The sequence below is a fragment of the Canis lupus genome, chromosome 33 (assembly GCF_048164855.1).
Source record: "Canis lupus baileyi chromosome 33, mCanLup2.hap1, whole genome shotgun sequence".
Lineage (NCBI taxonomy): Eukaryota > Metazoa > Chordata > Mammalia > Carnivora > Canidae > Canis > Canis lupus.
The window spans coordinates 4,296,606-4,318,636 of NC_132870.1; the positions used below are offsets into that span (position 1 = coordinate 4,296,606).

Genomic DNA, 22,031 nt, shown 5'->3' on the forward strand with positions numbered 1-22,031 from the left:
AGAAGGAGTATAAGTTGTACTTGGGAATTTCAGGTTGAATGTGCCCATTAAAAATCCCAGTGAGTCAGCAGACATGTGGATGGTGGACTTTTGTTGTTGTTGTTGTTGTTGTTGTTGTTGTTGTTGTTGTTTTTGGATGGTGGACTTTTGGATCATGGGTTGAGAGCTAAGGAAAAGATCCTGTCTGGAGATTTGGAGCTCATCATCATGAAAAGAAAGCCTTAGAGAAGATGCATAATGATAACTGAGTTAAGGGACTCTAAGAAGAGGAGCCTGCAGTGACATCTGAGAAGCTGCAGCCAAAGGAGGTGAAAGTATAAAGTCCTGAAAGACAAAGGGAGAACTTCTGAGACAGGACTGGCCCACGGTGCATAAGGCAGGGGTGGTCAGGGTAAAGAAGGCTGAGAACTGACAACTTCCAACATCCTTTTCTGTAAATTGGTTCTACATTGCTTAGAATGGCTTACAAATATCTTAATCCACCCTTTGTTCCAACCTTAGAATATTTTTCCAGAGTAGAAGGGTAGGCATGCCTGGCTAGCTCAGTTCATATTGCACTGACTCCTGATCTCAGAGTCATAAGCTCGAGCCCCACATTGGGCCTAGAGTTCACTTAAGAAAAAAAAAAGAAGAGGGATAGAAAAAACTTAAACAAATTACCATAACAAAAAGATTGTTTGAAGTGCATTTTAATGTCAGTTGGTACTCAACAGTGATAAAACTAAATTCGTTCCACATGAAAAATTATTAAATAGTATTGTGATATATAAGTAAGTAAATAAAATTCAGTAAGTCCTAATGGTCACAGTGAGTTTATTTAATGTTTAAAGATGTAGGGGAGTTCCCAAATAAACTAGCTCAGGGCCATATGTCAGGGCTACTTTGAACTAAGAAATTTCATACACCATGAAATATGGTTGACATTTAGGTCCATAGTAACTTATTTGCAAGGTATTCATTTACTACTGACTTTATGTGTATTCAATAAAAGATTGCCATTTTATGATCCATTAAAAAGTTGAGAAAATTAAATAAAATTGTGAAAGACATTTGCTAGAAGTAATAAATAATTTACCTCCAGTTTGCACATACACAATTTTGCACAATTTTGCACAATTTTGAAATTGAGTGCTACTATTATTCTGCAGAGCTTTATAAAAGTTACTTTTATCCATAATAAAGATTATGAGTTGAAAAAATAGGTCTTTATATTTACAAATAGTTTACAGATTTCACTTCTAGTGATGAGCATATATGTAAATTAATGTTTTGTCTAAGGATACTTTCTTTAAAGTTAAAGGATTCTTGAATTAAAATAACTTCTTTTTTAGATATTTCAATATATGTGTAAACTAATATATGTGAAGACTGCTAGATTTCAAAAGGGAAAAAAAGCCATCTTCAGAGATGAAGTATTACACCAAAAATAACTCCCTTTAACTGTTTTTGCCTATTATAATAAAATAATAAAATATTATATAAAAATATACTTTGAAATGATCACTCGATTTTTAGTGCTTTTCATCAAAAATGTCAAATGCCTTAGTAATATCAAAAAAATTGATAATATAACACTTAGAAGCAGTATATAAGAGAATTTAAATACATATTTAAGGATATCCTCTGTCTCATCATCTATCTATTCCTCTTTGAACACTTCTGGTTACCAAAACACTCTCTAAGTAATTCTAGTTGTTAGAAAGATCTTCTTTACATTGAGCTGAAATGTGCTTCCCTTTACCTTCCACTCTTTCCTTCTCCTTTCCTGGGAGCAATAAAGAATAAATCAAATCTGTCTTTCAGATGACAGAGCTGATGTTTGCAGACAGCTGATGTGTCACCCTTGAATCATATATTTTTCAGTATTTCAAATTATGCTCTATTTAATGTTTCCATTCTAGGCAACATCTTGTGAGCCATCCTTCGATGTGCCCAAATTGACTGTTGTTCCTCTTAAAAGACAATTTCCAGAACCAAATCTAATACTTGGGATAGAGATGCAATACAGATTAGATGAACTGATCACATTTATAGGTATAATTAGCAAGCAATACATCATGTGAAAGAAGAGACAAATGTTCTACCATTGGGGTGGGGGGTTGAGAAATAAAGAAACTCAGCCTTATAAAGGTTTAGATTAGATTAGATCTCTCACAAGATTTTGATGTTTACATTCAAAGTAAAGATATAACTAATGTCCTAGTATCCATGGTAAAAATAAATAAATCAAGTCTCATTCCTCATAAGGAACAGGAGAATAAGGGATTATTATATCACCTGCTACTAAAACAATGTTATTAGAGATTGTATAATACATACATACATAGGTATATTTTTGAAAAGAAGTGTTCATTTGTGCTAACAGCAGAATTTGTCAAACCAAGAAAGAGAAGCAGAATGAATAGATTTCATTCCAGGCAAAATAGTTATATTGAAAAAAAATAACAACGTTGAAAAAGAAAATAAAAAGATTCTATTACCAAGTCAGGCTCTAACCCCAAGTCTGCCACACCATTCATTTGAATGACCCTTCAATATCACATGCTTAAAATTTTCCACATATACTCATGTCCCACCACTTCTTACTCAAAACACTCTGTCAAGTTCTTCCCACATTGCCTTTTAGAAGAACTAATACTATCAGTTTCATCTGATTTAGATATTTATTTCATATTTGCCAGAAGACTCTGGCCAATGTTTTTGAAAGCACATTTAACTATACCATATGCCTCCTTAAATCATCTCTATCAAACAAGCTGTAGGATAAGGCTCTGGTTCATTCTGTTCTGTTTTTCTTCCTTCACAATGTGTTTATGTATATTTACCCAATTTGCTCTGTTCTTCTTGCCAAATTACAGGTTTGAGATCTCAACTATTGCAGAGCAGCTGTGCTATTGTTGATGTCTCACTAAACAGGGGTCAGAGGATGAGCCTGTACTGCAAGCACTGGTGACACCTGCACATCACACCATGAGGTAAATGCCCTGCCAAGGAAGGAGGTGAAGAACTTCACAGAGTCCTTCCTATTCAAACTTAAGACATGTCGGTACAAATGAGCCACTGGTGGAAATAAACTCCCAAACTATCTATAGATTTTTCTTGATAAGATAATATGTTTAATCATATGACATTTTAAAATTAAATTGCATCCAACGAAAGAAATACAAAAGAATGACCTCATTACTACCGCCTTTGCATTCTTCCTGTTTAAGTACTAAGAATCCATCTACCTTAGTGGCGCCTGGATGGCTCAGTTGGTGAAACTTCTTCCTTTGGCTCAGGTCATGATCCCAGGGTCCTGGGATGGAACCCTGACTCTGCCTCTGCCTCCACCTGTGCCCCCAGTTCAGCAGGGAATCTGCTTATCCCTTCCCCCCTCTGCCCCTTCCTCTCCCTCTCCCCTGCTCATGCTCTCTCCCTCTCCCACTCTCTCTCCTGATCTCTCTCTCTCTCAAATAAATACATAAAATAAAAAAAAAAAAACCCATCCATGTCAACCTGGAAATCTACATTAAATAAAGAAATTTGATAAACAGAGATCTCTCTTAAAGAAAGTACTTCAAAGACCCATTTCAACAATGCTAACCAATGATATACCTGGATAAGATCTACCCAGATAGCTTTAATCTTCGTTCACTCCACAAGATCAATTTCCAAATGCAAATCTATTGTCCTAGCTGCCCATCTCCAAGTAAAGCAATTTCACATTAACCTTCTTACAAATTAAAATTCAGGAACCTGGGACACCTGGGTGGCTCAGCGTTTGAGCACCTGCCTTCAGCCCAGGGCATAATCCTGGGGTCCCGGGATCAAGTCCCACATCGGGCTCCCTGCATGGAGCATGCTTCTCCCTCTGCCTGTGTCTCTGCCTCTCTCTTTCTCTCTCTCTCTCTCTGTCTCTCATGAATAAATAAATAAAATCTTAAAAAAAAAATCAGGAACCTTTAGGTTTTTAAAAGAATAATCCTCAAACACAATGGAATTCAGGAAGTAACAAAAAGAAGAGAAAGGAACTGATAGAGCAGGCTAATGAGATGAGGCATATGTCCACGGATCCAGCTCTGAGACTACGCATCTGGCTTTGAGGCTGTCTATCTAGGGTTACTTCACTGGGGTGTTGTTAATTATTTAAGTGAGAGAACAGGGGGAACCATCACCACATCTGTCACCCTCACACAGGAAAAACCTTCATTCATTGTTGGGCCAGATGTGTTTGTTTGAAACCTAGACTAACTAGCTACTTAATGGGCTTGAATTCTTAGCCAAAAGCTAATTAGGCAAACATATTAAGCATCAGTCACCTTACAAGGCTAAACTGTTTCCGTTGTGTTGATTTTAATCCAAGCTCATAAGAGAGCTCATCACCTACAAAAGTATCTGAATAAAAGTCAAGGCAAAGGAAAGGTCCAAATTACTCACAACATACTTAGAAGAACAATAATGATGTCTCCAATCATTGTAATGCCCAATACATTAACAAATAAAACCTTCTCATGCTTTGCCTCAGTGGTATCATGTCCTTGATACCAAAAAGAAAGAAAGAAAATGAAAGAGAAGAAAGAAAGAAGAAAGAAAAGAAGAAAAAAAGAAAAAAAGAAGAAAAAGAAAGAAAGAAAGAAAGGAAGGAAGGAAGGAAGGAAGGAAGGAAGGAAGGAAGGAAGAAAGAAAGAAAGAAAGAAAGAAAGAAAGAAAGAAAGAAAGAAAGAGAAAGAAAGAAAGAAAGAAAGAAAGAAAGAAAGAGCAAAAATTATTATTTTAGACAGATCTCCTTCCCTCAAAATCCTCAGCTTGCTTGTAGGTGAAATATTAACATCAAAAGCCAAACCAATGACAACTTCTCATGTCTCATATTTATTATGTTCTATATGATTTTTTAAAATCACGCCTCCTGCATATTTAGCCAATCTACAAATCACTGAAGAATATCAGTAGTTTCTAGAGTAGCCTCTTCAAAATGAGAGTGTCGAAAGGCAAAACAAATTCAGTGTCTGGGACAGAACAGGCATACTGCATTTTATAACTACTCTGGAGAAGAAAGTAAACTGTCCTCCTTAACCAATCACTGTTATTAAAAAGCCAAGATAGTTTCCTGTTCTCTTAAATGACATGCACCCCAGTAAGATTCTGGTCATTTATCTCCTACCTGATATAAGCCCCTGACCCCCCAGCAATCACAGGTACTCTTTTTGCTTCTTATATAACTAGTAACTCAAAATATTTGAGAAAAATGCAGACATCTTCTCATCTAACAAACATTTATGAATCTGTTGTGTGTCAAGTATTGTGTTAGGTGTTACAGACAGAGCAAGAAACAAAACAAAATTTATCCTAGAAGGAAAAGAGATATAAGAACAAATAAATGCTTGGGAGAAAAAAATTAACCATGAAAAGGGAAGAGGGAGTGCCAAACTTCAGAGGGAGAAGACTGTACCAATTAAATAGGGTGATCAGGAAGGGTTTCCCAAGGTGACATTTGAACAAGGCCTGAAGAAAGTGAGAGTGAATGAGGAGCAAAGCATTTCAAGCATAGGGAACAAGTGTAAAAGTGCCAAAGTTGTAAAGAACAGCAGAGAGATCAGTGTGACCATAACAGAAAGAGCAAAAGGAAGACGTAGTGAGGGGGGCCAGATCCTACAGAACCTCGTAGAACATTGCAATATTTAGATTTTCACTCTGAGGGGAATAGGGAACCCATTATCAAGGATTTTAAGTGGAGGGGGTGACATAAATGAATTATCTTAACAAAACCATTCCTGCCAAGGACAGAAACAGAAAAACTAGGAGAAGCTAATAAACTCTGTATATTTTCTTTTCCTCTGCTGGATATGTGTGATCAATATAAAGTAATCCTGTAATTTTTTTATTATCCTAAACATATTGTCATCACTATTGTTGGGCTAGGGAACATCTGAACTGTCTGCAATCATTTCCCTCATAATAGGGTAAAAAGAAAATCACAAATGGAAATACTAAATGACTAGTGAAATTATCGGTGTTTAGGGGATTTAAACAAAAGCTCTTCATCCAAACTAAACATCCCTTATTTTAACCAGCTATCATTATGGTTTACTGCCAGACTAACAAACATGAGAAAATAGACCCTAACAAGACCTGGATACAAATTAAAGCACAAATATTTCCTAGTCCAAGGTATGCCTTACTGAGCCACGTTCCTTTTCTTCTTTTATCTTGATATTTGACTACCATAGTAATTAGTCAAAATCTCACTTTGGAACTCGTGTGTGTGTGTGTGTGTGTAAATGTGTATGTGTAAATGTAATACTCTCAAGTTCGAATTAATGACTGTAGCTCTGAATATTTAAAGGCTCTAGCAATAGTTCTCATACCCATCCAGATAAATATTTATAGGGCCTTTTAATCAATATTTAAGAAACCAGATAAAGCAGACTTTAGCATTTTCAACCTACTAAAAGCATATTATAAATAAAGTACTAACCAGAGTGGTTTGCCTTGAGCTTTCTATTTTCATGTTCATTTTGTACATCAAAAAAAAAAGAGGTAGTATATAATTAATGTATATTTGTCATCATTTCCTAATAATTTATACAGCTAACATGTTTTCAAAAAGTTAATGAAGTGCTTACTCTCCAACTTTACTCAGGGCAGGTGCAGGACAAAGCATAGAATTCAGCTCCACACTTACTGGATTCACACCTAGAAAATAAAACACAACTGAATTAATATAGAATTTTACGTATCTCACACAAGTTTTATCAACAGTATGAAAAACATAATGGTAATCAGGGTTCAACAGTGGAACATTAGATATATTACCATGAAGAACTAAATAGACTTTCAACTAAAAAGAGAAGGAAAAGAAAATGAAAAAATAGAGATCATATGCCTCATTGATATGCAATAATGGTAAGTTAGAAGTTATGATATTTTATTAGACTAAATTCATGGATATTTGTAGATACTATAAAATTATCATCTTTTCCACCTCCATTTTTCAAATATCTTAGTCTTTGAAGGAGAAATGATATATATTTTAAAAGCAGAATTTAAAAATAATGGAGAGGGCAGCCTGGGTGGCTCAGCGGTTTAGCACTTGCCACTGGCCCAGGGCACGATCCTGGAGTCCTGGGATCGAGTCCCGCATCGGGCTCCCTGCATGGAGAGCCTGGTTCTCCCTCTGCCTGTGTCTTTACCTCTCTCTCTCTCTCTCTCTCTCTCTCTCTGTGTGTGTGTGTGTCTCTCATGAATAAACAAAATTAAAAAAATAAAAAATAATGGAGAATAGATGAATATCCAAAGGAGAATGAATTTATTTCAAGAGTTTAATAAGATAGTGGTATCCTAAATAAATAAATAAATAAATAAATAAATAAATAAATAAAATTAAATGCTTAAATTATCCTATTTTAATAATAAATTAGAAAAAATTTGGACTATAAATATTCAGAAAAGTTCCATAATCAAATGGATAATCCTAGAATGTAAGGGATGAAAATACAATCTGACTCCACTTATTTGTTTGGGGATTTACTTTAATAAACTTAATCTTATGTAGTGAAGGAAAAAATATGTTCATACTATAATCAAATATGTACTCAGAGGGAGTCTCATAAAGCTAAGTCTTAGATTCAGATGACTAGTGAATAAAAATAAAATTATTTTGTCCTCTTCAATTGTGGAATCTGCTATGAAGAATTTGTTACAAATATTATTGTCTTGCCTCACCAAAATGATGATCCTAACAGGAAAAAGAAGAATTAATTATGACATTTACCATGCTGAGATCCTCACCACGTTAATTCAACAAACACACACTGAACAGTTGCTGTGTACATAGGCAAAGCTGCGCTATTGGAGTATTTAGTACCATCAGGAAAACAGCAAAACTGTACATGAATCTTTCAAAAAATAATTCTACCAGAGTTCATAGAGTTATAGCATCTGCATTACAGATTAAAATTTTAGAAGCCACTACAATCATTGATGAAGAAAAATGTCTTAAAAGAGATCCAAAATGCTCAGAATATTAAGATCTATTTAAGGAGTTTTTCTCAGAATGAAGATTAAAACATTATATTCATCTGCTTTTTTGAAAGACACATTAGGAAAAATAAAACATAATTACATAAATATGGTAACTATCAATAAACTGTGCTGAGCAGGCATTGAAGATCAAAATATGTGAAATATATAAATATATAAAATATATAAAATATCTGTAAGACAAAAAGCTTATGTCGAGGAGCTGATTGGCAAGTTATTGGGAAATTAGATAAAGAAAATGAGTGAGAATAAAATAAAGCAACAAGTAGTAGAATAGTCCAAGAGAGTTAGATTTTTAGGCAAGAGTAATAATAAATAAATCTAGAGAAAGAAGCAATTAAATCAAGCAGTTGATGTGGTCCACACAGAGTATAGTCAGGAAAACTGGGTTCAACTTTCAGGTTGGCCCTTTCCTGGCTATATTGCCATGGACAAATTGTTTTACTCTTACAGATAATTGGAACCATTATTTGTAAAATGAGGCTTCCTAGGATAGGGTTCAGCATTTCTTAAGTTATAAACAAAGGTTATAATCATTACACAACAAAAATATTATTACTATTTGTACTACCACTGGACTTCATTTCTTTCTCCTTTGATTAAAAATATAGCATGGTCGATTTCAATTGGAAAAAAAGGAGGAAACACTTGAACACTTGGGGAGGAAACACTTGAGGAACCTACTCTTTGTGTAGGTTTCATTTACAGTGTAGGTACAGAGAACACTCCCATTTCGACTGCCCAAGTTGAATCCTCTTCCAGTCAAAACAATTTGAAATTCATCTAGAAGTAAAAAGAGAAATAACATTTTAATCCCTGCTGTAAAAAAAGAGAGAGAGAGAGAACTTGAAAGTGTCAAGGTGCACAGAATGAATTTCTTCATAGCGTTCAGCCTACTAGTAACAATGAAGACATTGCTTTATTTCCAACTCTCTATCTTGGGCCCTCTAGGGAAATTCAGGGAAGATATCATCTATTGCCATATAAAAAGGCATTATTTTATTTTTTAAACAAAGTGTTTTCCGGTAGTAACCAAGATACTTGAATTGAAGCCTAACAGTCATTCCCACATACCACAGAAACTTACCCTCCCCTCATTTCTGTCCCCAGAAAAAGAAAGGAAGAAAAAGAAAGAGAGAGAAAGAAACTTCCCCAAATTCTATCCTTGGGAAAATATCAGCAGGAAGAAGCTTCTTTGTTCTTCTCTACTCTCAGGTATTAAGGTATGGGAATGTAAAGAAAATTACTTACTCATTTCTTTCTTAGAACTGTCATGTGTTGTATTTTCTTTATTCTCTGAAACTCCCTATAGAGTTCTTTAACAGTTTCTTGACATTGCTAATCCCAGTTTCATTTTCTGTTGCATACATATTTATAACTCACCAGAAGTCATGCATTTGGGACTATTCATAGTCTATGGCCTGTCACTAAAGGAAGTTTATTCAACTTACTGCTCAGGACTCTATATCAAAGGAGCAGTCACTACATGTTAGAGAGTAAAATAAAATGCTAGGAAAACAAGCTAACTGATCAAATATCTTGATTGGCATTTAAATGTTTGCTATTTAGCTATAAGATGATATATGAACTATTTTAACAGTAATTAACTCTCAATCTTCTCCAACAATCGCTTATCTATCAGAATCTAACATATTTATAGTAATTTATTGTGGAAGAAAATATCATTTTGCCTCTCCTCATGAAGCAGGTTATAAAAGGAATTTTATTTAAAGTGCAGGTAAAACTTAAAATGTGACTCAGTGAAAAGAACATGGCTTTAGAGTCCACAGACAAGAGTCAAATGGGACAATTAGTAAAACAAGGACTGAACCTCTCTGCCCCAATTCTGTCATCTGTGAATCAGGGATTATAAAACTGTCAAATAGTGTCGTTATGAAGACGAGGTAAAATTATGAAAGCAGAGGGATGCTCTGGGATGTCCAAATGCGCTATTCCTCTTAAACATCTCAAAGCCCATTAAACAGGAAGTCTAAAAGATACAGAACTTCAGACCATACCCAGAGGTTGGGAGGCTCTGTGGGAAATTACACAGCCCATTTCCTCTTCCACTAGACCCAATATTTTTCCTTTTCTATATTAAAATGAACTCCAGGTCAGACTTGAACAAGAAACAGAATCGCACTCTCTTTGGGTAAGGATGGCTTCAAAGTGCTAAAACCTGAGTCTGTTCTTGGCACCTGCTAATGAAGCCACCTACTTCTTTCCTGCCATCCACCCATACATCACTTTTTCATGTGCCCCAGGCCAGAGGGACTGTACTTTGGCCGGGTCATCAAAGCACAGAGCTCAAAGTCTACAGATACACGACTGTTTATATAATTAGATAAAAGAAAAAATTTCATATTTTATTTTACTTGTCATAGGAAAGGTCTCAAACATGAACTAAATATACAGAAAATTCTAAAAGCCTGTCACACAATATGTTCATTATTTAAAATAACACTCCAATCTTAAAAAATTTGAATTTAAAATAGAAATATTTCAAGGAATTATTTAAAAATTCTTACAGAAAAGGATGCCAAAAAAGTTAATTTTGTTATTCTCTTTCCAACATGAGTTTCAAATCATATAATTTAACTAGGGGGAAAAAATACAATTTCTTACACGGTATTTTTAAATTCTAACCACTTACCCCCCACACAGACACTTGAAGGCCGCAATTCCAGGATTTCAGTGCATGACTGAGCTAGTATCTAAAAAGGAAAAAAAAGAAGACCAAGATAGAGAATGAAATTCTAATATGTAAAGTGAGTTATAAGATTGCTAATAATCATAAGGTCCTCCCCTTAACTTCAATAGATGACAGAGAAAATCTTTTAACTATCGTATATACAGCTACCAAGCTCTTAAGAAATTTCTATGTTGTCTTTCAGTATATATCCCAAGACTATATTCTGTAGGAATCCTTGTTTGATTATTAAATACAGATAAGCACAGATAAAGGAGATGTTACCTCAAAGTCTGGTAGCCTTGAATGCAAAAATAACTGAACTCTCTTGGAAGCCATAAAACCTAACGCTGACCTTCCCTATCAGGCAAAAGCAAGACAGCAAATTGGATCTCCTGTTCAATTATGCGAACTTAATATGTTTTTCACAAAGAGGTTCAATACAATATCAATAAATAAACACTTCTTTATTTGACCGTGGCACTTCTATTCGATTTCTCAGCCTCAATTCCCACAGATGCTAATCCTCCTTGTAGGCACCAAACGTTACACTTGGGGGAACACAGGCTCCTTGTATGAGCCAAATATTATCCTTAAAAACAGACCCCGTACTCCAGCATTCCAGAAACAGAATGGCTCTTCTTAGCTTGTTCCAAGAAACAGAAACCACCCTACAAGGCACAGGCTACAAGTGAAAAACAACAGTGATGAAATCAGCTGCTCCCAAAGGACACAACAATCCCGTCTTTATTTTTAGAACTGCTCTGCACTACATTATCAAACTCAGACAAATTCCAGATGATCTCTGAACAGCATTCCTTTCTTGACAGAGTTGAAGACAGATGATGTACAGTGGGCTCTAGCATCTCCTGCTCAGAACTAGAACAGGAAGGAAGGAAACAGAAATGCTTTCTGTGCTTTCTTGAATAACAGTAGAATGGTAAATTGTCAGCTGGGAATCTTTGTTGCTGAATATGCATCACTGAGGCAGGAAATCATTGGTACTTTTTAAGATCATTTCCCAGTGAATCCACTTTTCACAAAGCAATTGAAGCTATAGTGATAGGGAAACAGATACAGTAAGATTTTGTATCTGAGAAATTTAAACTCAGAAATGACCAAAGAGACAGACTCCACAGTCCCCAAAGAAATTTCAGCACCCAAAGACCTCCTCTTGGTCTACTATTTTATCTTCTATAATCAACACTCACTCCTCTGAGGAATGCGTACTGTGGTTCAATTAAGAATTCGGAAAAAGATGGACTCCTGGGCAGCTCAGTGGTGACCGTCTGCCTTCGGCCCATGGTGTGATCCCAGGGTCCCAGGATTGAGTCCCACATCGGGCTCCCTGCATGGAGTCTGCTTCTCCTCTATGTCTCTGCCTCCCTCTCTCTCTCTCTCTCTCTCTCTCTTTCATGAATAAATAAATAAAATCTTTTTTTTTTAAAGTTGGGGAAAGAATTGAGGGCCACTGTGAAAGGGTAACACACGTCTAGGAAGGGAAGTATCTTAAATCAGTAATATCCTTAAATATTTTAACACTACACAAGTAACAAGACTCTGAAGGGAACAGAATGGAAAAGTTTTGCTAACGGAATATGGAGCCAAAAGGTTCCAACTAACAAAAATGCAGCATTATAGCCTTGGCTTTGGCCAATGTGAGATAAAAGGAGAACAGTGGGCCACACAAATAGAGGGTAAAAGGAAAACACAAAGCCTCCAAATCTATTTTACTTGCCAGCAAGTCTGAAGGAATTTACTTAAAAACAGATCCCATTAAGGATGCTCCTATGAAGAAACATTTTTCAGTTCACACTTTCTTTATTAGTTATTTTAGGCACACCTCTAGCAGCATTACAGAGAAATGTTTCAAGCATCAAGAAAAATTATGAGAGGTTTAAAGACTGAATCCATTGGAAATTGCAACTGTTCTTTAAAGATTCCTTAGAAGAAGGTAAACAAAGAAATTACAAGATTTTCCAAAGACCATGTCAAAGAACATACAACTCAGAATGATCTGTGTAAAACTTCTAAAACTGTATTGTTTTTCTCTATCCTACCAGTATCGACCATAATCAAATCAGATCTCAAAATATTTAAGACAAAAGTGTATGTATATCTTGATTTCCTCTTTTAATTTGATGTAATCCATTGAATAGTTTTAAAATGATAGTGCCAGGGGTGCCTGCGTGGCTCAGTCAGTTAAGCATCCCATTCGTGATTTTGGCTCCAGTCATGCTCTCAGGGCGGTGAGATTGAGCCCCACATTGGGCTCCACACTGGGCATGGAGCATGCTTAAGATTTTCTAGCTCTCTCTGGCACTTTTCCCCTCTTAACCACCTTCCTAAAAATAAATAATTAAGTAATTAATTAAAATCAAAAAATAAAATGATAGTTCCAACAGTAAGAGCAAATGGTCAATTCTTACAGTGCTCTCCTTACAACTGGAGAATAAACACTTTTAAGGGCTGTTGTTGGTATCCATTTCTGAAGCCAGACCTTATTTACTCCATGTAAGGTATTTTGGTTTTAAAGATAAATTCAGGAGGGAGGGGCAAGATTGTGGAAGAGGAGGGTCCCCAAGTCACCTGTCCCCACCAAATTACCTAGATAACCCTCAAATCATCCTGAAAATCTACGAATTCGGCCTGAGATTTAAAGAGAGACCAGCTGGAATGCTACAGTGAGAAGAGTTCGCGCTTCTATCAAGGTAGGAAGACGGGGAAAAAGAAAGAAAGACACAAAAGGCCTCCAAGGGGGAGGGGCCCCACGAGGAGCCGGGCTGAGGCCGGGGCGAGTGTCCCCAGGACAGGAGATCCCCGTCCCGGAGAAGCAGGAGCTGCACCAACCTTCCCGGGAGGAAAGGGGCTCGCGGGGAGTTGGAGCAGGACCCAGGAGGGCGGGGATGCCCTCGGGTCCCGGGGACACTAACAGACACCTGCGCCCCGGGAGATGCGCCGAGCTCCCTAAGGGCTGCAGCGCGCACTGCGGGACCCGGAGCAGCTCGGGGGGCTCGGGGGCGGCTCCGCGGAGGGGGCTGCGGGGCGGGAGCAGCTCGGGGGGCTCGGGGGCGGCTCCGCGGAAGGGGCTGCGGGGCAGGAGCAGCTCGGGGGCTCGGGGGCGGCTCCGCGGAGGGGGCGGCGGGGCGGGAGCGCGAATCCACCAGCGCAGGCTCCGGAGCACAGGGCGCCAGGACACAGCCCAGGATCCGGCCACCCCCGGGACAGGCAGAGGCCAGGAGGGCCCAGGACAGCGAGGACGCTCCTGCCCCAGCTGAGCAGATCAGCGGCCCCGCCCCAGAGCCTCCAGGCCCTGCAGACCGAGAGCTCCGTGGTTACTGCGGGAGCTGACTCCAGGGCTGCAGAGCTGGCGCCGCCACTGCGGTTGTTCCTCCTGGGACCTCACGGGGTAAACAACCCCCACTGAGCCCTGCACCAGGCAGGGGCAGAGCAGCTCCCCCAGGTGCTAACACCTGAAGATAGAACAACAGGCGCATCCCCGAGATGACCAGCTAGACGGACAAGTTCCAGGGGAAGTCAAGGGACTTACAGTATACAGAATAAGAGGATACTACCCCTTGTTTTTTTGTTTTGTTTTGTTTTTTGGTTTTTTGTTTTTTGTTTTTGTTTTTGTTTTTGTTTTGCTTTTTGATTTCCGTTTGCTTCCCTTTTTTTCTTTTTCTTTCTTTTCTCTTTTTCTTCTCTTTTTTCTTTTTTTTTTCTTCCTTTTTTCTTTTTCTTTCCCTCTTTATCTTCTTTGTTTTTCTCCCTTTCCCAATACAACTTGTTTTTGGCCACTTTGCACTGAGCAAAATGACTAGAAGGAAAACCTCACCTCAAAAGAAAGAATCACAAATAGTCCTCTCTCCCACAGAGTTACAAAATCTGGATTACAATTCAATATCAGAAAGCCAATTCAGAAGCACTATTATACAGCTACTGGTGGCTCTAGAAAAAAGCATAAAGGATTCAAGAGACTTCATGACTGCAGAATTTAGAAGCTAATCAGGCAGAAATTAAAAATCAATTGAATGAGATGCAATCCAAACTAGAAGTCCTAACGATGGAGGGTTAACGAGGTGGAAGAACAAGTGAGTGACATAGAAGACAAGTTGATGGCAAAGAGGGAAACTGAGGAAAAAAGAGACAAACAAAAGATCAGGAAGATAGATTAAGGGAAATAAGTGACAGCCTGAGGAAGAAAAACCTACGTTTAATTGGGGTTCCCGAGGGTGCCGAAAGGGCCAGAGGGCCAGAATATGTATTTGAACAAATCATAGCTGAGAACTTTCCTAATCTAGGAATGGAAACAGGCCTCCAGATCCAGGAAATAGAGAAATCCCCCCCTAAAATCAATAAAAACCGTTCAACACCTCGACATTTAATAGTTAAGCTTGCAAATTCCAAAGATAAAGAGAAGATCCTTAAAGCAGCAAGAGACAAGAAATCCCTGACTTTTATGGGGAGGAGTATTAGGGTAGCAGCAGACCTCTCCACAGAGACCTGGCAGGCCAGAAAGGGCTGGCAGGATATATTCAGGGTCCTAAATGAGAAGAACATTCAACCAAGAATACATTATCAAGCAAGGCTCTCATTCAAAATGGAAGGAGAGATAAAGAGCTTCCAAGACAGGCAGGAACTGAAAGAATATGTGACCTCCAAACCAGCTCTGCAAGAAATTTTAAGGGGACTCTCAAATTCCCCTTTAAGAAGAAATCCATTGGAACAATCCACAAAAACAAGAACTGAATAGATATCATGGTGACACTAAACTCATATCTTTCAATAGTAACTCTGAACATGAACGGGCTTAATGACCCCATCAGAAGGTGCAGGGTTTCAGACTGGATAAAAAAGCAGGACCCATCTATTTGCTGTCTACAAGAGACTCATTTTAGACAGAAGGACACTGACAGCCTGAAAATAAAAGGTTGGAGAACCATTTACCATTCAAATGGTCCTCAAAAGAAAGCAGGGGTAGCCATCCTTATATCAGATAAACTAAAATTTACCCTGAAGACTGTAGTGAGAGATGAAGAGGGACACTATCTCATACTTAAAGGATCTATCCAACAAGAGGACTTAAAAATCCTCAATATATATGCCCCGAATGTGGGAGCTGCCAAATATTTAAACCAATTAATAACCAAAGTGAAGAAATACTTAGATAATAATACACTTATACTTGGTGACTTCAATCTAGCTCTTTCTACCCTCGATAGGTCTTCTAAGCACAACATCTCCAAAGAAACGAGAGCTTTAAATGATACACTGGACCAGATGGATTTCACAGATATCTACAGAACTTTACATCCAAACTCAACTGAATACACATTCTTCTCAAGTGCACATGGAACTTTCTCCAGAATAGAGCACATACTGGGTCACAAATCGGGTCTGAAACGATACCAAAAGATTGGGATCGTCCCCTGTGTATTCTCAGACCATAATGCCTTGAAATTAGAACCAAATCACAACAAGAAGTTTGGAAGGACCTCAAACACGTGAAGGTTAAGGACCATCCTGCTAAAAGATGAAAGGGTCAACCAGGAAAATAAGGAAGAATTAAAAAGATTCATGGAAACTAATGAGAATGAAGATACAACCATTCAAAATCTTTGGGATGCAGCAAAAGCAGTCCTGAGGGGGAAATACATCGCAATACAAGCATCCATTCAAAAACTGGAAAGAACTCAAATACAAAAGCTAACCTTACACCTAAAGGAGCTAGAGAAAAAACAGCAAATAGATCCTACACCCAGAAGAAGAAGAGAGTTAATTAAGATTCAAGCAGAACTCAATGAAATTGAGACCAGAAGAACTGTGGAACAGATCAACAGAACCAGGAGTTGGTTCTTTGAAAGAATTAATAAGATAGATTAACCATTAGCCAGCCTTATTAAAAAGAAGAGAGAGAAGACTCAAATTAATAAAATCATGTATGAGAAAGGAGACATCACTACCAACACCAAGGAAATACAAATGATTTAAAAACATCTTATGAACAGCTATGCGCCAATAAATTAGGCAATCTCCAGGCAGGAAATTGAAGCAGTCATCAAAAACCTCCCAAGACACAAAAGTCCAGGGCCAGATGGCTTCCCAGGGGAATTCTATCAAACTTTAAAGAAGAAACCATACCTATTCTACTAAAGCTGTTTGGAAAGATAGAGATGGAGTACTTCCAAATTCGTTCTATGAGGCCAGCATCACCTTATTTCCAAAACCAGACAAAGACCCCACCAAAAAGGAGAATTACAGACCAATATCCCTGATGAACATGGCTGCAAAAATTCTCAACAAGATACTAGCCAATAGGATCCAACAGTACATTAAGAAAATTATTCACCATAACCAAGTAGGATTTTACCCGGGACACAAGGCTGGTTCAACACTCATAAAACAATCAATGTGATTCATCATATCAGCAAGAGAAAAACCAAGAACCATATGATCCTCTCATTAGATGCAGAGAAAGCATTTGACAAAATACAGCACCCATTCCTGATCAAAACTCTTCAGAGTGTAGGGATAGAGGGAACATTCCTCAACATCTTAAAAGCCATCTACAAAAAGCCCACAGCAAATATCATTCTCAATGGGGAAGCACTGGGAGCCTTTCCCCTAAGATCAGAAACACGACAGGGATGTCCACTCTCACCACTCTATTCAACATAGCACTAGAAGTCCTAGCCTCAGCAATCAGACAACAAAAAGACATTAAAGGCATTCAAATTGGCAAAGAAGAAGTCAAACTCTCCCTCTTGGCCGATGACATGATACTCTACATAGAAAACCCAAAAGCCTCCACCCCAAGATTGCTAGAACTCATACAGCAATTTGGCATCGTGGCAGGATACAAAATCAATGCCCAGAAATCAGTGGCATTTCTATACACTAACAATGAGACTGAAGAAAGTGAAATTAAGGAGTCAATCCCATTTACAATTGCACCCAAAAGCATAAGATACCTAGGAATAAACCTCACCAAAGAGGTAAAGGATCTATACCCTAAAAACTATAGAACACTTCTGAAAAAAATTGAGGAAGACACAGAGAGATGGAAAAATATTCCATGCTCATGGATTGGCAGAATTAATATTGTGAAAATGTCAATGTTACCCAGGGCAATTTACACGTTTAATGCAATCCCTATCAAAATACTGTGGACTTTCTTCAGAGAGTTAGAACAAATTATTTTAAGATTTGTGTGGAATCAGAAAAGACCCCGAATAGCCAGGGGAATTTTAAAAAAGAAAACCATAGCTGGGGGCATCACAATGCCAGATTTCAGGTTGGACTACAAAGCTGTGGTCATCAAGACAGTGTGGTACTGGCACAAAAACAGACACATAGATCAATGGAACAGAACAGAGAACCCAGAAGTGGACCCTCAACTTTATGGTCAACTAATATTCGATAAAGGAGGAAAGACTATCCACTGGAAGAAAGACAGTCTCTTCAATAAATGGTGCTGGGAAAATTGGACATCCACATGCAGAAGAATGAAACTAGACCACTCTCTTGCACCAGACAGAAAGATAAACTCAAAATGGATGAAAGATCTAAATGTGAGACAAGATTCCATCAAAATCCTAGAGGAGAACACAGGCAACACCCTTTTTGAACTTGGCCACAGTAACTTCTTGCAAGATACATCCACGAAGGCAAAAGAAACAAAAGCAAAAATGAACTATTGGGACTTCATCAAGATAAGAAGCTTCTGTACAGCAAAGGATACAGTCAACAAAACTAAAAGACACCCTACAGAATGGGAGAAGAGATTTGCAAATGACGTATCAGATAAAGGGCTAGTTTCCAAGATCTATAAAGAACTTCTTAAACTCAACAGCAAAGAAACAAACAATCCAATCATGAAATGGGCAAAAGACTTGAAGAGAAATCTCACAGAGGAAGACATAGACATGGCCAACAAGCACATGAGAAAATGCTCTGCATCACTTGCCATCAGGGAAATACAAGTCAAAACCACAATGAGATCCCACCTCACACCAGTGAGAATGCGGAAAATTAACAAGGCAGGAGACCACAAATGTTGGAGAGGATGCGGAGAAAAGGGAACCAACCCTCTTACACTGTTGGTAGGAATGTGAACTGGTGCAGCCACTCTGGAAAAATGTGTGGAGGTTCCTCAGAGAGTTGAAAATAGACCTGCCCTACGACCCAGCAATTGCACTGCTGGGGATTTACCCCAAAGATACAGATGCAATGAAACGCCGGGACACCTGCACCCCGATGTTTCTAGCAGCAATGTCCACAATAGCCAAAGTGTGGAAGGAGCCTCGGTGTCCATCGAAAGATGAATGGATAAAGATGTGGTTTATGTATACAATGGAATATTCTTCAGCCATTAGAAACGAAAATACCCACCATTTGCTTCAACATGGATGGAACTGGAGGGTATTATGCTGAGTGAAGTAAGTCAGTCGGAGAAGGACAAACAGTTTATGTTCTCATTCATTTGGGGAATATAAATAATAGTGAGAGGGAATATAAGGGAAGGGAGAAGAAATGTGTGGGAAATATCAGAAACGGAGACAGAACATAAAGACTCCTAACTCTGGGAAACGAACTAGGGGTGGTGGAAGGGCAGGCAGGAGGGCAAGGGATGAGGGTGAATGAGTGACGGGCATTGAGGGGGGCATTTGATGGGATGAGCACTGGGTGTTATTCTGTATGTTGGCAAATTGAACACTAATAAAAAATAGATTTATTATAAAAAAATAATAAAGGGGAAAAAAGAAAAAAATAAAGATAAATTCAAGATGACTTAAAAATGTATTTTCTACTTCACGTCTAATATTAAAGAAATCAAGTTACATCAAGAGAAACTAAGAATAGCTGAAGGTTGGGGATATGTTGCAGTAAATTGTATAATATACTTTTATACCTAAGAATACACTTCCACTAGTTTAATATATGTACTTATTTTTAAAAAATGAATTATATAGAAATGATATTACTGAATGGCAAAGTGACCCAAGGAACACATTCACAGAAAGACAAGCAGTTTAGACCATGAGTCCTAAAAGTGGCATCACCATTTGAAGGAATCCAGCTGAATTCCCCACAGGACATTACGTGCCCTTCTCTAACGTTTGTTCTGATTTTTTGAAAAATTTCTCTGTATCTTATGTTCTATTAGTTGGATATATGAATCACCTCTACTAGGAGACAAAGTCTTTGAGCATAAAGATAGGACAGTATGTTGTACAATCCTTTCAGGACCAGCACACTGTTTTGCATATAAAGTACAACCAATAAATGCTTAGGGAATACTGATTGCATGAATTAATGAGAATATTAAAAAATATCTATCTAGCAAGCAAATCAACAACCATTTCATGACAAACATAAGGCAGAATAAAGTTAATTTATGTGAAAAGGCATCTAGCCCTCCAAAAAATGAGTGCGGGAAACACAGAAACCCATGATTTGAAATAAGAGGTTCACCCAAACCATTTCCAAATGAAAAACAATCAAAGAGAGGGAACAAGAATGTGTTGGGGAGGAAAGAAAGAAAGCATGTGCATTTTTAAAAAATAAAATTTGTCCTAAACTTGTTTTTTCCATCTAAAGTTTATCATGTTCCTGTAGTAAAATAACTGAAAGTCAAATAATTCAATGTTTGTATGCAGATAGTTTATATCATTAAATTTTTTTTAAAAATCAGTTCCATAAACATGAAGCAGTTCATAATCTAGTCTCAAGACAAGTAATTGCACAAGTTCAAATGTTCAAGATATCAAAATAGGTCCATTATATTAAAACTGTCATCACTAAATGACAACCGATAGAGGACAAATATTTTAAACACTCTAGTTAATTTTTACTAAATTAAATACTGTTATTGATTGATTGAACATTGGATCAGGTGTCCCATCTATGATAATTGACACATTATCTTTCATACTCTGCACTTCCATCATTTGTACAACAGAGCATCTTGTAAGGATGTTTCTTCAAATATGTGTTGCCATCTGTCTTCATTATATCTCAATAGAAACAGAAAATAGTTTCCACTGAAGGTCAGCCTTGGTTGACATCAGAGAGAGCTAATAGCACCATAGACCAAATTTAAAGACAAGCCAAATGCTATTAATAAAACCAGGGCACATTAAGTCATGCACACCCTAGATGCAAAATTACATCATTTGAGATTTTGAAATATACATATATATATATATATAAATTGGCAAAGAACTTGATGCTCACCATGAAAAAAAGTATACTACTGAAGCATCTGTTCACTCACAAGCATCTGTTCACTCAAAAAGTGATATTAGTGTGAAGGAATATTTACAAATGAAAATAATAGGTACATTATTCTCTACTCCCTACTTTTAAGTCCTCAAAATTAATAGGCATAACAAGAGTCATATTTACTGAAAGTTAACTCCCTAAATTTAGTACAAATATCAGTAGCCAAAAATTCAAAAGAATTTCTAACAATGGTAATAATAATTATCATTTGTTGGGAACTATGTTCCAGGCAGTATGCTAAGCACTTTATATGATTTTCTTCAGTTAATCCTCCTAAATCTTATGAATATATACTATTTTTATCTCCACATTATAGATGAGAAAACTGAGGTTTTTAGAGAGATCTTTTTAATTTTATTTTTTAAATAAGAACGATTAGTTTTCAAAAAGTAGAGCCAGATCTCCTCAGGTTTGATTGACTCTAAAGCCTGTTCTAACCAGTGCACTCTGACAATCTAACATTACAAAACTCTAATAGCTAACAAACTAGTGAAAATTTATCTGCCTGTCTTGACCAGATTCCTTTTATACTATCAAAACCATCTAAAATCTATCTTATTTTTTTTTATTTTTTTTAAATTTTTTTTTTATTTATGATAGTCACAGAGAGAGAGAGAGAGAGGCAGAGACACAGACAGAGGGAGAAGCAGGCTCCATGCACCGGGAGCCTGACGTGGGATTCGATCCCGGGTCTCCAGGATCGCGCCCTGGGCCAAAGGCAGGCACTAAACCGCTGCACCACCCAGGGATCCCTATCTTATTTTTTATCTTCAAAAGTATGTCACTAAGCTCTCACCTACATTTGTTGGGATTTTAATAAATTTGTTTTAAAATTTCCAATTCCAAGGCAACTGGGTGGCTCAGTTGGTTAAGTGTCCGACTCTTGATCTCAAGGTCGTGAGTTCAAGCCTTGCATCTGGCTCCACGCTGGGTGTGGAGCCTACTTAAAAGGAAAAAAAATTTCCAATTCCATTGATTCGAATAAATCAAAAATCCAGATCATATTCTGAATTAGTAACATATAGGAAATACAAAT

At 37.5% G+C, this 22,031-nt stretch overlaps 1 protein-coding gene across 4 annotated transcripts in view; it reads right to left on the reverse strand.

The window, feature by feature from the left end:
• ANTXR2 (ANTXR cell adhesion molecule 2) overlaps positions 1-22,031 on the reverse strand; it is a 156,780-nt gene that overhangs the window by 101,040 nt on the left and 33,709 nt on the right. For all 4 annotated transcript variants that reach the window (XM_072810653.1, XM_072810654.1, XM_072810656.1 and 1 more), the window contains exons 8-10: positions 10,676-10,736; positions 8,707-8,805; positions 6,606-6,675 (exon numbers count right to left, since the gene is read on the reverse strand). In XM_072810653.1, coding sequence (XP_072666754.1) covers positions 6,606-6,675; positions 8,707-8,805; positions 10,676-10,736 — 230 coding nt within the window. The remainder of the gene's footprint in view (positions 1-6,605; positions 6,676-8,706; positions 8,806-10,675; positions 10,737-22,031) is intronic.